Consider the following 15,764-nt stretch of genomic DNA (forward strand, 5'->3'; position numbering starts at 1 on the left):
GAGTAACCTCTCCACTTCTATCCATTCATCCATCCTGGTCTGGGATTTATCCGGCGTCGGGCTGGACAGTCCTGCTGGAACCTGGTCAAGCCAAAACCGGACTGCAGCTTGCTTCACATCCAGTTGAAGCAGCTGTGGTCACTGACTCTGACTACTGTTAGTCAGCCTGCCTGGTGGTGGGTCAGCCCATGTCTGCCGCGACTCTGACTACTGTTAGTCAGCCTGCCTGGTGGTGGGTCAGCCCGTGTCTGCCGCGACTCTGACTACTGTTAGTCAGCCTGCCTGGTGGTGGGTCAGCCCGTGTTTGCCGCGACTCTGACTACTGTTAGTCAGCCTGCCTGGTGGTGGGTCAGCCCGTGTCTGCCGCGACTCTGACTACTGTTAGTCAGCCTGCCTGGTGGTGGGTCAGCCCGTGTCTGCCGCGACTCTGACTACTGTTAGTCAGCCTGCCTGGTGGTGGGTCAGCCCGTGTCTGCCGCGACTCTGACTACTGTTAGTCAGCCTGCCTGGTGGTGGGTCAGCCCGTGTCTGCCGCGACTCTGACTACTGTTAGTCAGCCTGCCTGGTGGTGGGTCAGCCCGTGTCTGCCGCGACTCTGACTACTGTTAGTCAGCCTGCCTGGTGGTGGGTCAGCACGTGTCTGCCACCCTACCTCTATTCACAGAAACACAGAACAGTCTTTGTCACACCCTGGACATAATTGGTCCCATGTAAGTGCAGCTGTGTGGGGTTGATGTATAGAGGTGGATAGAAGTGTGTCATGTGTCTCAGCAGAATGCTGTAACTAAATATGCACTGCATGATACCCCTGCTGCTAGCTTGTCATAAAGGCCAAAGCAGAGCTGTAAGAGAAATACACAGGCAAACACGTAATTATACTGAGGCAGGGGACTGAGAAATCGCGCCCCAATTACATGACATTCTTTTGTCTGTCACCCCTGAGAAGGTGATTGAATGTCAAAAAGGAGACACCAGTGTTCGCAAGTGTTTTGCTTCGGTAATTTCCATTGAGGAAGCTAAAACTAAGGAGACCGCCTACTTTATGGAAGCAGGAGTTTTGATGCGGAAATGGGCAGCTCATGACACCGTAAATGACTGGAGTGAAGTGTGTCAAGTGGTTGTTCCTACACCGTTCCGGCAGCAGGTGCTGTCACTCGCCCATGACCAGGCGTGGTCTGGACATTTGGGGATCACAAAGACTTATAACCCGAGTCCTTCGACATTTTTTCTGGCCAGGTTTGAAGTCTGAGGTGGTCCGATTTTGTAAAACATGTCACGTATGTCAACTCACTGGGAAAGCGAATCAAACAGTTCCTCGAGCACCGCTCTGCCCGATTCCTGTGGTGGGGGAACCGTTTGAAAGAGTGATAATTGATTGTGTAGGTCCATTGCCGAAAACCAGGTCAGGTAACCAGTTCTTACTAACAATAATGTGCAGTGCTACTCGATACCCAGAGGCTATTCCTCTCCGTACTATAACGGCTAAGACTGTGGTGAAGGCACTGGTGAAGTTCTTCTCTACGTTTGGACTCCCTAAAGCAATCCAAATTGATCAGGGATCCAACTTTATGTCCAAACTGTTTTCAAATGGGTTCAAGACGCTGTGTATTTCCCATCAGGTCTCCAGTCCGTATCATCCACAGAGTCAAGGGGCTCTCGAACGCTGGTGTCAGACGCTGAAGGCAATGCTACGCAAGTATTGCATGGATACCAGTACCGATTGGGATGAGGGGGTGCCCTTTGTCCTATTTGCTATTAGGGAAACAATACAGGAGTCCTTAGGGTTCAGCCCTGCTGACCTTGTGTTTGGACACACCCCACGGGGTCCGCTGAAAGTGTTGAAGGAGCATATCTTATCTCCTACACCCAGTAGCGCCCCTAAAAATGTGTTAGATTATGTCAGTAAGATGCGGGAGAGACTGCACGCCGCATGTGCGTTAGCCCAAAAGTCTCTCTCCTCTTCGCAAAAACAGTCTTTATCACATAAACAGTCTTTATGTGATAAAGACCCCAGATCGAAGGCGTTCTTCCCGTGTGTGCCATGTTAACATGCTAAAAGCATATTATGTACTTGACTCTCAAGACAGCTCCTCAAGTAAGCCGGTCCAGCCCGCCATCTCCAGTGTGGCTGCGGTGGTGCTGAAGCCTGGCTGGGACCTAGTGGAGGATAAGGAGGACGGGTTGGAGTTACGCCATACGTTACAGCAGTGTGAACACTTATGTAATTCAGAGATGCTGAAGAAGTTACCCTCTCAAATGGAACATTTGGATAACGATCAAACTAAGGCTTCAGCACCACCGCAGCCACACTGGAGACGGCAGGCTGGACCGGCTTACATGAGGAGCTGTCTGGAGAGTCACGTACATAATATGCTTTTAGCATGTTAACATGACACACACGGGAAGAACGCCTTCGATCTGGGGTCTTTATCACATAATTGGTGTCACTGCGTTTCTTTTCCACAAGATATGGTCCAGAAAAACGTGCCGACAGAGAGGAGCCAGGGATTGGCAACAAAACTACAACTTGATACCCTGGTGCAAAAGAACAGCCAACAGCCTTTTTGTCATAATGCAACTTCATGCGTTTTTGCGAAGAGAAGAGAGACATTTGGGCTAATGCACATGCGGCGTGCAGTCATGTCTTTTGTGTGTCAATAGGATGCAGTGTTTTGATTATTGAAATTGTTTGTAAAATTCTGTTTCGTTTGTTCCCAGGGGGGAAGGGACCTAGGGAGTGCTTAGGCAAGAGGCCCGCGGGCATACATATACCCGTAGTATATTCACTGTCTAGGCACACTAGGTAAGACCTGGGCGGACCACCTCCTGTATTTTGGTTAGCGCACCAGGTGGTGCTAAGTTAGGTAAGTAGTGGGTAGGCAGGTAAGGTAGGAGAGGGGGCTTTGATATTTACTTTCTTTGCTTTGGTTCCGTCCAGCCCCTTTCCCCCATATTACCGTGTGAAGGAATAAATTCCTAGTAAACGGTAAATTCTCTGCCTTTTTTCATCCTTACTCATACATACAGTCCCATACCTCTTTCACTTCACGGGGAGTTGAGTTGTAGCAGGGTGTTGCTTTCCCGGTTCTTAGAGGCGTGCGTAACACTAAGATATGTATTTGGTGGATTTACAGTGACATCACAGAGGAAATGTAGAGCAGGGATAGTGATGATGATGATGGGGATTCACACTCAACAGTTTCCTGTGTGTATCAAGAATGGTCCATCACCCAAAGGACATCCAGCAAACTTAACACAACTATGGGAAGCATTGGAATCAACATGGGCCAGCGTCCCTGTGGAACGTTTTTCAACACCTTTCAGTTAATTCCCCGATGAATTGAGGCTGTTCTGAGAGCAAAAGAGGGTGCAACAGGATCTATGGCTACAAAGACTAACAATCAGTCCTGTCACTCCTCTCTGTGCACATATTTCACCCCTGGAATTCAGTTGTCGCTTGTCAACATGAGTAGGGACTGCAAACAAGGGGGTGAGACATTGGGTCAGATGAAGAGTGATGACAGTTCACGTGAACCAATGAGCTCACTCCATCTCCCAATGAGCTATCATGTTACCCAAGAAGTAGACACATAGTTTGGTTGAGGAACAGTACAAAATATCATCCCTGTATTGTCCCTTCACAGCACATCCCCAAACATCAGCAGACTCACACAGCTGTGGAGAGAGAGGGGAGGGAGGGAGGGCGGATGAATTAGAACACTCAGTGTGGAATGATGCTGTATCCCAGAGAATGTGGTTTCATTAGGAATCCCAGTCATTCTCAGTAGATGTTGGTCCATTCTCAGATTCTGCTGCGACTATTTCTGTATTCAGTACTAGAATCTTACAAATTGTTTGGGTACATAAACATTCACGTGGATCTGTCTGTTTGAATTGTTCTGTTTGAATGAATTGTTCTTAAGTATACTCAAACTGTAGCACTTTATTCATTGATATACATAAATAGTTTCCAAAGAAATTCCAGCATGGTACTTTCCAGAGCTCGGTGCTCTACTTGGGCATGTGCAGTTTGTACCCCCCTGTTTCAAAACATTTTCTCCCTACTGAACACTACCCAGACCACACTTTAGTGGAACACCTGGGAAAGGAAGGTCCCACAGTGAAAAAAGGCTTGTTCGCTCTGTTGTCTTTGCTTTGTGACTGCCATGTAACCGTCTCTGAACGGGAGAACGTGCACAAAGCAGCCAAATATACACACTTCACTATTCCAACTTATTGAGTATTGTGGAATCTTTCCAGAAATAACATGAAGTATTATTATTTAATGGACTGGGAGACATGTAGTACAACCAAGGCCTAATTTAAATTGATAGTAGCCTCTAATATCTTAATGGTTTAAAAAATGCACAAGAAACTGTAGCTTTAGACAAAAACGAGAAGTTTTGATTTATTTTTATTAGCTGTTCTAAGCCAAAATGTCTGGAATCGAACTGATTCTGTTCTCTGATTTCTTTCTCCTTCCCCTACTCTCCGAGACTGAAGAAAAAAACCTGCATTTCCAGTCTTCAGAAATTACGTAGTGTGTTACCTTACTCTGTGACTGTTCTGTTCACCCTGTTCGTCTCACTCTGGACGTAATTGGCAGTGAGCTGTGAATTTACAGTAGAGGCAGCTGTCAATGACATACCCAGTCAGTATCAGTATCATATCAAAAGAGCATTTCATTGGCAGTAGTTATGAACATACGCCCATCCCATAATTCACTTCTTTCAGCATCTGTTTATTCATCAACAACTATTCTGTTATTGTATCTGCCAATCACGTCTCTTCTCAGTGGAAGCAGACTCTCTCTGAACAGGACAACCTTCAGATATTAAATCAGTCAATGACTTGTGAACGGAAAAGCATACATTTCTTACATCAAATAATGTTGAGTTATTATTGTGACGTGTCTTTTAAGAAATTGGGCTGCTCTGACAGATTTGACATCTCAGTTCAGAGGAGCTGTATCAGCCTGTCGTTCAGAGTCTTGGCATTAGTGAGTTGGCAAGGGTGGACTTATAATGTTACGTAATGGACTGCACTTCACTAAATCCCTCCTGGTCTGCCTGTCTGTACAGCCCTAAATACAGATGTATTATGACTAACTAACACAGTGTTTATTGATAGATAGGGTAGTATATATGCTTTGGCAGAGATACCCAGTGTAACATTATCTCTTAAATCTCTTTTGTTATTTACATTTACAATAGGTGGTGAATTTCAGATGCTCTTTTTCCCCCTTTCCTCCCATGATGAGAACAATACATACACACCTTAGAAAAGTTGGAAAACGTCCAACACGGAGTGCCATAGACAATGTCTTCTGCAGCACAGAGGGAGAGAAGGAAGAGGGAGGGAGGATGAGAGGGGGGAGGGAGGATGAGAGGCTAGAGGGAGGGAGGATGAGAGGGGGGAGGGAGGATGAGAGGCTAGAGGGAGGGAGGATGAGAGGCTAGAAGGAGGGAGGATGAGAGGGGGGAGGGAGGATGAGAGGCTAGAGGGAGGGAGGGAGGATGAGAGGCTAGAGGGAGGGAGGATGAGAGGGGGGAGGGAGGATGAGAGGCTAGAGGGAGGGAGGATGAGAGGGGGGAGGGAGGATGAGAGGCTAGAGGGAGGGAGGGAGGATGAGAGGCTAGAGGGGGGGAGGGAGGATGAGAGGCTAGAGGGGGGAGGGAGGATGAGGCTAGAGGGAGGGAGGGAGGATGAGAGGCTAGAGGGAGGGAGGATGAGAGGGAGGGAGGGAGGATGAGAGGCTAGAGGGAGGGAGGGAGGATGAGAGGGAGGGAGGGAGGATGAGAGGCTAGAGGGAGGGAGGGAGGGAGGAGAGGGGAGGGAGGGAGGATGAGAGGCTAGAGGGAGGGAGGGAGGATGAGAGGCTAGAGGGAGGAAGGGAGGATGAGAGGGAGGGAGGGAGGATGAGAGGGGGGAGGGAGGATGAGAGGCTAGAGGGAGGGAGGGAGGATGAGAGGGAGGGAGGGAGGATGAGAGGGAGGGAGGGAGGATGAGAGGGAGGGAGGGAGGGAGGATGAGAGGCTAGAGGGAGGATGAGATGCTAGAGGGAGGGAGGATGAGAGGCTAGAGGGAGGGAGGGAGGATGAGAGGGAGGGAGGGAGGATGAGAGGGGGGAGGGAGGATGAGAGGCTAGAGGGAGGGAGGATGAGAGGCTAGAGGGAGGGAGGGAGGATGAGAGGCTAGAGGGAGGGAGGATGAGAGGCTAGAGGGAGGGAGGGAGGATGAGAGGCTAGAGGGAGGGAGGATGAGAGGGGGGAGGGAGGGAGGGAGGATGAGAGGCTAGAGGGAGGGAGGATGAGAGGGAGGCTGATAGTTATAGCTGCTGAAAGAGCAAGCAGGAATGATTTGTGCTGTAGGAGAGAGAGCAGAGGTATATAAACCAGACTGTGGACTTGATATTCTGAGAGAGGAGGGAGGGCTGCACATGGAGTTGCTACTAAGAGTTGCTACTCACTGCAGCTAAGTTATTGTATAGCTCAGGGACTTTTCCTCCTCCTCAAGCCCATAGAGAACCAGTACATGTCTCAGTGGGTTTCATGTTAGTGTGTTTCTGTGTTGACTGCACTTAGTGTTTGTTGTATTTGGGAGTGTTTCCATAGCGATGCATAGTCAGCCTGTTATGTTATTAGCCTAGTTAGTCGCGGAGAATGCGGATTGCAATGAAGATGAAGATGATGATGAGGATATCAGATTTCATCATCTGAGGGCTGGTTAGACCGTTGAGTGTTTCATGCATCTTTAGGAGTGACAACCCGGAGCTCTGATGTGAGAAAAGCAGGGTTTGGTTATGCTTTTAATATACAGCAGCAGTTTGTATTCAAATGTGTGTGCGGGTTTTAATGGTGCCGTGTTACTTAATGTGAATAGGACTACAAACACTTTATCATCAAGGATGTCACTCTCAGGGGTCCTCTGATGTAACACACACACACACACACACACACACACACACACACACACACACACACACACACACACACACACACACACACACACACACACACACACACACACACACACACACACACACACACACACACACACACACACACACACACACACACACACACACACAGTCCCCTGCTTAGTTCAGTGTATCCAGATGGAACAGAGGATGGGCTCTGAGGAATACATGGAACAAGCATGTTGTGCAATAGGTCATGATCATTCTGTACGCTATTGTGTTCAGCTTGGATTTTCCCATGTAGGAAATATTATGACCTTAGGTAATGCACTTTGTAATAGTACCAACACTGGTTGTTAATCAATCAATTGACCGATGTCACAAGGTGTTTTGCAGTAAACCAGCCAGGAAGCAGTAAAGTAATGACATGACAGGATGTGAACAATGTGATATATGGATCTAATATAGTGGATGAGACTTTCAGGACTGTCTCCTCTGAGCTCAGTATGATTTTTCTGATCTCTGTGCCAAACTCATCCCTGCCACTGGGCATGCACTGGTAAACCTCAGTTAGTATTGGCACGCACACACTCGCTTGCATTCGAGCACCCAGGATAACTGGAGAACTGTTGCCAGACAGCTTTGGGCCAGTCCCTCAGTCATAGGCTGGTTAGTTTCAGCAGTGTTGATCCTCGGCCAAACAGGACTGACTGACTGACTAACTGACTGACTGACTTACTCCACACTAGAATGAATCCGATCGCCTGTTTTTGTCTATGCACCGTTTAAAGGGAATGGTTCTATTGCTTTGTTCTTTCATTAAAGAACAGGTTGGCTGTGCTGTTTGGAGAGCTAGGTCTCCTTCTCTGTGTGTGTCTCCAGTCTGCAGAATAGCTCTGGCCTCTGTCAGAGCTCACTCCTGTGGGTCTGGGATGCAGCCGCTCTGCTCCTCTCCTGCAGACTGGAAAGGACAGTACTGACAGAGACCAGATGATACCCAGTTCACCTCAACAATTGTCCTCTTTTGGAGCTTTATTGTAATGTGCGAGGTGCAACAGTGAATACTGGCGTAGTTGGCAGCATGGTGCTTTCCCGTATTGTTGTGGCCAGGACATTAAGCTGACTTCAATTAGACCGTAGAGTCAGATATTGGGCATGTCTACATTAATCTGACCTCAATTAGACAGTAGAGTCAGATATTGGGCATGTCTTTCAAATTGCTACAATGTTTGTTGTACAGTTAGTTAATGATGATGATGACATCATGTAGAGCAGATTCTTTGGGCCAAATGCATTTCTCATACTACAAAAATAATTCACAATCTCTTTAGCTCTGTTGCCCCTATTACCAGGTGGACAAAGTCTAACAGGCAGAAAGCCAAAGTATGCTGTAGAAAAATGGGTATGAGTTAGAGATGTAGGAGATAAGTTTACTGTTAGCAGACAATACCCAGGCTTTGTGTCTGTCTGTGTCTGTGTCTGTGTCTGTGTCTGTGTCTGTGTCTATGTCTGCGTTGTTTGGTACAGATGACTGTGATAAGTGGTCCCTTTATAGGTCACTCTCTGTGAGAAGTGGTCACTTTTTTGCCTGAATATTCCACACTTGTGTAGAGGTTGAATTTTTTTCCCCTCTCTTTTTGTTAGCCAAATAGAACTAACTCCCTCCCTATTTTTGTTAGGTAAATAGCTACCACTCTTATCTCCCTCTCTCTGCCTTATTCCATATGCTTCTTGTCAGTCTGGTAGCTTCACTGGACACAGACGTCAATTCCACGTTGGTTCTACGTAATTTAATTAAAATGAAGTGGGATCGATTAAAAGGAAGAGAGAGAGAGAGAAGGAAGAGAGAGGGAGGAGGGAAAGAGAGGGAGGAAGAGGGAGGGAGGAGGAAGGGGGAGAGCGAGGGAGGAGGAACGGCGAGAGAGGGAGGAGGAAGAGGGCGAGAATAGAAGAATGCAAAAGAAGACAAGGGAGTTAATAAAGAGAAGATTGTCTTTAAATCTTTACAGTTCTCTCTCTCACTCTCACACTCTCACTCTCACTCTCACTCTCACACTCTCACTCTCACTCTCACTCTCACACACACACACACACACACACACACACACACACACACACACACACACACACACACACACACACACACACACACACACACACACACACACACACACACACACACACACCCATCGTACCTGCTTGCACACTGCTCCGGCCGCCTTGCTCTTCAACACGGCGTTGGTGTAGAGGTCCTGCAGATTGTTGCTGTGGAAAACCTGGAGGCTGTCGGGTCTGAACTCTGGGTCCAACATCTTCTCCAGGTTCAGCAACTGGGCCCGAGCCTGAAATATCCTCTTGGCGTTCTTGGTGACGGTGTAGGAAAGGGCCTCGCCGTAAGGCGGGTTGTCAAATTGCCTCCTGTTGACAATCAGAGGAGTGCGGCTGGTGAGCTCGAACTCGAGACCCTTCCACAGCGGGGCCCCATCGCCCGGCGGCTGCAGTTGAGACACGCTCCCGGAGAGCACCACCAGCGAAGCCGTCCTCGTTGAGCATACCGTACTTGTCCACCACCAGGACGTTGAGGCCAACGAACAGAGGAGGCCTCCTTCCCTCGCTATCCTCTGAGACCTTGTGGTACAGTTTGTTGCAGACGGCGCACCTCCCGGGCCCTACAAGAGTGTCTCGAAGCGGGCTCGGGCGCCCAAGCGTAGCGGAGAATGTTCTGGCCTCTCGATAGTACAGTCTCTCGTAGTAAAGCTTGAACTCGGACGGGCGGAGCTTACCGCGAACCAACTTCTCCTTGTAGCCCATGGCTCGGTGGAACGTGATTGGAGTCGTGGCCGGGCATGCTTCGGAAAGCGAGGCCGCTGCCTTGTTGGTCATGGCGCTTAGGGACACACTGACTCCCATGGAGGTGAGCCTGCCATACAGCAAGGACAGGGCATACGACTTAGCAGCCAGCGTTGCTGCTAAGCAGTGTCAGAGTCAGCCCCTCCAACCTCATGTACAGGTCGATGGTGTCCGACACCCAGCGCTCCTGGGAAGTCAGAGACATGGCCAGCAGAGTCTCCCTGCAGCGGCGATCAGCCCATCCCGGTCTACTTCGACCTCTTCCCGGCAACATGACGAGTCCACCGGCCTCTCCGAAGTTACAGGGGTCATAACGAGTGGTCGTGACAACAAGATGAGACGTACGATATTTTTCGAGATTGTAGAACGAACCGATGTGTTTTTCTTTTTCCAATATAGGGGGTTCACTTCATTGACAATGGGAATTGAATAGAATCTGTTTCTTCTGCTTGGAGTGATGCTGCTCTTGCTCATGCTCTGCAAAGAGTTTGGTGAACTCCGCGACAAAAACTGAGCCGGTCAAGGAGTCGGAGGCCAGCTCCCTTTTCCATTTCCCGGTATTGTTCTGAGACAGCGGAGCCAGAGCTTTCTTGCCCTCGATCACAGCCCTGGCGATGTCCCGTTGATTCACCTTAAGTTTCGTTCCGCGACGGGGGCCTCGAATTGACCAAGAGAGTCTCTGATCTGTAGAGCGAGCGCCCTGAAGGGCTCGAAAGCGCAGTCCCAGGGAGGATGACCCAACGTTCTACGTGTACTACTCCACCACCACGGCACTGACCCTGAGGGATGTGCTGGTTCAAGACGGTTGTTTCAGAATAGAAGGATAGTCGATCAGGTGTGTCTTTGTAACCAACAGCCCCAATAGCCTCAACCTGGATACTCCGTTGATCGACTTGGCCCCGAGTGACATCTACCGGCTGGGGATACCCAGGCATCTACAGAACGACACAGTTGCGGGACCGGTGAGGACCCCCAGGTACACCAGAGCGAGAACTACCCCCTACAGAACCAGCGCTCGCACCAGAGCCGAGACTAGAGCCGAGGCCGAGACCAGAGCCGAGGTCAGCGCCGACAATACTGTGATGATTATCAGCGAGGAAGAAAACAAGGAAGACCTCGTTGATGAAGATCATTGAATATGGGACGAGGAAGACGGCAGCTGGTTCTGGGAGTTTTACGACCGTCTCCGAGACGAAGACCCCTCAAGATGAGACAGAGACTCGGCAGCTGGGTGAGCCTACAGCATCACTGACCGAAGGTGAGACTACAGCAGAAGCACCGACTCCAGAGGGTACAGTAACCTCCACCTCTGACAACCACCTCTTCTCGCAGCTCGGCCCTCTCTCAGACTCGGAGGCCTCGGATCCGCTCAAAGTAAAATCCGAGGGGTCTCTAGACGAGTGCATGATGTGCTATGGTGGGAGTATGAACATTGTACTGAAGCCGTGGGGACATCGGATGTCTAAACGAGTTAAGGATAACCGAGGATAGGAATAGGTGCAAAAGTTTTATATTTTTATATTTTGCAACTAAAATATCAACCTTAGCCGGTTTCGTAGAGGCTGTTCGAGGTGTGAGTCGGGCAAGAAGAATCACCTCACGACCTGTGGGCACATTGTGTGTAAGTGTTGCCGTGACAAGTGTCCGGTTTGTAAATATCGGATCAGAACGGGAGAACTCATTTAGATTTATTGATTGGATTTGTTGTTTGGTTTGTTTTTTGTGTTGTATATAGATGTATATAGATTGTTTTAAAAAGTTTTATATTTTGCAAATAAAGAGATAAGAAAAATTGATTTTGTTGTTGGAGTATGATTTTACAAGCTTGTACCACTGTTGAAACTGTTGAACACTGTTGATCCAAAGGCAATTCTCACCCAAACTCATTTTAGTTAGTTTTATTTTAGCAATTTTTTTTGCACATGTTACTTTAGCCTCATTGTACTTTTACGGCCCCTGTTATAGCTTTAAGCCTGCGTTAAATCAATTCAATTATGTGTGTTATATCAATTCAATTCTATATAGATAGTGTTTTATAGTGTTGTATTACTCAAAAAAATAAGCTAAATATCTAAACACACACACACAATAACAATATACAAATAAAGACCTGTCTGTCTCAAAAATGTCAAACTGCCCCCAGAGCTACAAGCAACAACTCGGCCCGATACACATCATTGCCACATAAAAAAGGAACGTTTTTTGGGGGGGTATGTGTTCAGATAGGGACCCTAGTTCTGGGGAATGTAATTTTTTAAAAAGCAGAGGGATTCTCGATTGAAGACAAGCAAAGACCGAGACGTCCCGATGAAAATAGGATATCGGGATAGATTTAGACTTAGACCCAAACAACATCTGTGTTATCCTGAACCCTGAACCCCGGTAGAGGAAGACAGGAAGCCTTTGGGAAAAAATAAAACCATAATAAAAGTGGGTCAGTCCAGATATTCGTGGTCATTTAAAAAAACTTAAAACTCTTTAATACTTGTGTAAGTTTTCGCGGGGGCATCAATGGAGACATCGATCGGGACATCTGTTTACAAAACATCTGAGGCTTTTCAGTAAGAAGGTACCACAAAAATATTATTTAATTACGTTTTATATATTTTTACATTTCAAAGCACATGTTATTTTTCAAGCATACATATTAGTGTTAGATTGTACATCCTTGATTAATGCTTATTTTAGATTTTTTTTTAAACAAAGTATATTATTCTGGCCCATAATATAGACAAACAGACTGTATTGTGTGTTCAGGACACCCCAGACTTTTTAGACCGCATATAAGGATAGGAAGGTCATCATGGAGACAGTGATCCCAGTGGAGATCAGTATCTTATTATGTGTGTAAGGGCAGGTGTTTGAGTAAACCCCCTTGTTCATAAATTCATTGTATTCCTTCATGTCCCTTTCAACTGGAAAAAAGAGAAGAGTGTAACAATTAGTTTCAAGTTGATTGCACTGCTGATTGCATTGTTGTATAAACGATACAAGGTTACATCCCACTCACTATCGTCGATAATGTCGTTGATTGGAATAAGCGAAAATTTTTGTTTTGGGGTTCCTTGAAACACCTTCATCTCCTCCATCTGGCAGTTGTCTTTGTCGTATGTACGAAAAACTCCCGGGGAGGCTGTTGTTACCAGTAAGCCCGTCTTAGTGAGCCTGTAGCTGAACGGCAAACGGGGGCCTCCACCCTGCAGCCCGATATCCGACCTCCACAGCTCGTAACCCCGACTGCATAGCAAAGAAGAGATATATCAGAGGGTAAGAAGAAGAGGAATTCCAAACAGCTCTGTCATTTGGGAATTTGGTTTTTATAATCGCAACCTCAAAGAGTTACCTTTGTACGCTATTCACGTTGTCTAACTTTATCTTGATATTCATCGCTGGCACGATCCCAGCGGTGACACTTGGCAATTTCACCTTGATTGTCCTATCTGAGGAAGGAGAATAAAATATATGAACTGTCTTTTCTGGTTCAACATTGATGAGGGGGCTGTGACCCGTAATTCTATGAAATACTCACACGTCACTTTGAGGTCCACCGTGCAGTCGTCTAAACGATAAATCCCGGTGGTCTGGCAGGTGGGATTCTTGATTGCTAGAGATTTCAAACCCAACGACAATTTGTAATTCTCTCCCAAGAAAGAGCTTTCTTGGTCGTTTATTGTCATCCGTATGACACTGGTCACGCTATCATAATTTTTGGGCCATATGTAGCGTAATACTCTTTACCCCTATAAACGGGCAGATCCATGGTGACACACAGACAATACCCTGTGAGGGTAGATATTGATGGGAGATATTGTTAGAAACATTACCCTCTAGCGGTACCACGATACATGATCAAGTAACACCACCTTATCAATGAACCTCGTGGGTATCAGTTACCAGCTCCCTCTAGCGGCAACCCGAATAGATATACAAATATATTCCAGACCCAGCCCCACACATATTTTGTAAAATGTGTAAGATTTTGCTGTTCGGTCCCGATACATCAAGTGTCATCCGGATCACCCCCCTCCTCTGGCATCATTGTACTAAACATTACTGTAACGAACGTCGTCGGGAGAAGGAGAAGAGGACCAAGGTGCAGCGTGGTAAGTATTCATAATACTTTTAATAAATACGAACACTTGAACAAAAACAACAAAGCGACAAACGAACAGTTCTGCAATACACAAAACAGAAAACAACTACCCACCAAGCACAGGTGGGAATGAGGCTACCTAAGTATGGTTCTCAATCAGAGACAACAATAGACAGCTGCCTCTGATTGAGAACCACACCAGGCCAACACCTAGAAATACCGAACATAGAACAAAACATAGAATGCCCACCCCAACTCACGCCCTGACCAAACCAAAATAGAGACATAAAAAAGGAACTAAGGTCAAGGCGTTACAATTACACAACAATGCGGAAGCGACCATATACTCATCTATCACTCTGGTTAGTACCAATAGTCCCTACATCGTTGTTGTGATTCTTTATCTTCTGTGGAGGAGGCAGCAAGCGATGTTCCCGGAACAGGCTTCTGGCTGGCTGACTGGCTGCCGCCAAACAGCAACAGCTTTTATCAACGACTTGTTTACTCCCCTTATTCAACCAAAAAAAAACTTGGTCGATGTAGAAGTTATCAAAACTCGGTCTCTCTACAGGACCTTTATCGAGATGACCAACTAGGAGACAATGAACTTTAAGGAACACACACCCCCTTTCCGGTCTCTAAAGTTGGTTTGTAAGGGAGAACAAAAGAGATCTGGTTGTCTTTTTGCAATTGAGTTTAATACACATTCAAATTTGTTTTTTAACAAAACATATATCAGTTTTCATGTCCGTGTGTGCAGTTACGCAAGCCATTGCCCTCTGAAATAGGACACAGTCAAAGCAAAACTAGGCTACATAAACTAGGCTACATAAAATAGTAGCGATACATATACATAAAATAGTAACGATACATATATTTATTTGATAATACACCGAAGGCAGGACATTGATGTCCCGGTGTATCTCTACAGGAAAGGGTTCATAGTTTCTCTTTGGGGAGATTTGGTTTTCCCTCACATTAAAACAACTGCAAGATGAGTGACAGTTATAGGACACACCTAGTCTGCAAACAGGGTGCAGTGAGTTCTCACTTCGAGTCAGTCCCAGGGGAGTCTGCAGACAGGAACAATGGGTTAATATTCAGGCAGAGTGAATCACAGGAAGAATACAGAGCCAAGTATATTTCTCAAGAAATGAAAGTGGGGGGACTTCCCCGGAAACACCACACCCCTCTCAACATAAACATGTAAATATAACAGACATACAGTAATAGACAGAACCATTATTATAATATGATTAATAATGTAAGATTATAAAATTAAAAACAAATGATATCCAGAATCTAGAATGTAAAAATGTAAAAGTAAAAAATAATAATACAGAGAGTAAAACTAGAATATATTTGTAAAAGTAAAGAGGTAAGGAGAATTACTCTCAAAAATATAAGTTTAAGTTAGAAAATTCTCTTTATGTTAAAAAAAAGACTTATAAAGTGTAAGAAAGAAGTCCACACCGAGTGGTGTCCACTCCAAGAGAGACCTTGTTATTCTGAGAATCTTCTGTTGAGGAGGCAACTCCTTAAAAAAGCAGGGACTGACCTCCCAACAGGTGATATTAATCCCTGTTGTCAATTATCTAAATCCCATTTCAGATATTTTTTGTGTTTCTGACTGAAGGGGATAATATAATTACCCTGTTGCTCAGTTCAGTAGCAATTGATCATCTGTCACCATGCCAGCAGGCCTTGTTAGTGAAAGCTTCACTGGAACCTCTCTTATATAAAGCTGAAATGGGTGGAGATGAGATTCATTTGTAAAAACCACAAGTTTCAATTATTGTTTAGACACCCCAGCAACATCTGTTGCCGGGATAAGAAGCGACCCCACATCAAAGTAGTTTCGCATCATCTTCCTGGTTTCAATATCCCCCTTCTTATCAAGCA

At 46.3% G+C, this 15,764-nt stretch overlaps 1 protein-coding gene across 1 annotated transcript; it reads right to left on the reverse strand.

The window, feature by feature from the left end:
* Positions 1-12,334: 12,334 nt before the first annotated feature.
* On the reverse strand, positions 12,335-14,372 carry LOC139584301 (uncharacterized). Its single transcript, XM_071415972.1, has 5 exons — positions 14,210-14,372; positions 13,299-13,549; positions 13,113-13,209; positions 12,780-13,006; positions 12,335-12,684 (listed from the first exon to the last, which is right to left on the reverse strand). Exons 2-5 carry the CDS (start codon positions 13,444-13,446, stop codon positions 12,542-12,544), a joined length of 615 nt encoding a protein of 204 aa, XP_071272073.1. The 5' UTR covers positions 13,447-13,549; positions 14,210-14,372; the 3' UTR covers positions 12,335-12,541.
* Positions 14,373-15,764: the final 1,392 nt, after the last annotated feature.

Source organism: Salvelinus alpinus, chromosome 9, assembly GCF_045679555.1.
Source record: "Salvelinus alpinus chromosome 9, SLU_Salpinus.1, whole genome shotgun sequence".
Classification (NCBI taxonomy): Eukaryota; Metazoa; Chordata; class Actinopteri; order Salmoniformes; family Salmonidae; genus Salvelinus; species Salvelinus alpinus.

Coding starts and splice junctions, on each gene's coding strand:
- LOC139584301 (XM_071415972.1), bottom strand. CDS start 13,446: ATGACAATAAACGACCAAGAAAGCTCTTTCTTGGGAGAGAATTACAAA. Junction 13,210..13,298: donor GGTGGACCTCAAAGTGACGT/GTGAGTATTTCA, acceptor CTCCTTCCTCAG/ATAGGACAATCAAGGTGAAA. Junction 13,007..13,112: donor AACGTGAATAGCGTACAAAG/GTAACTCTTTGA, acceptor TTTGCTATGCAG/TCGGGGTTACGAGCTGTGGA.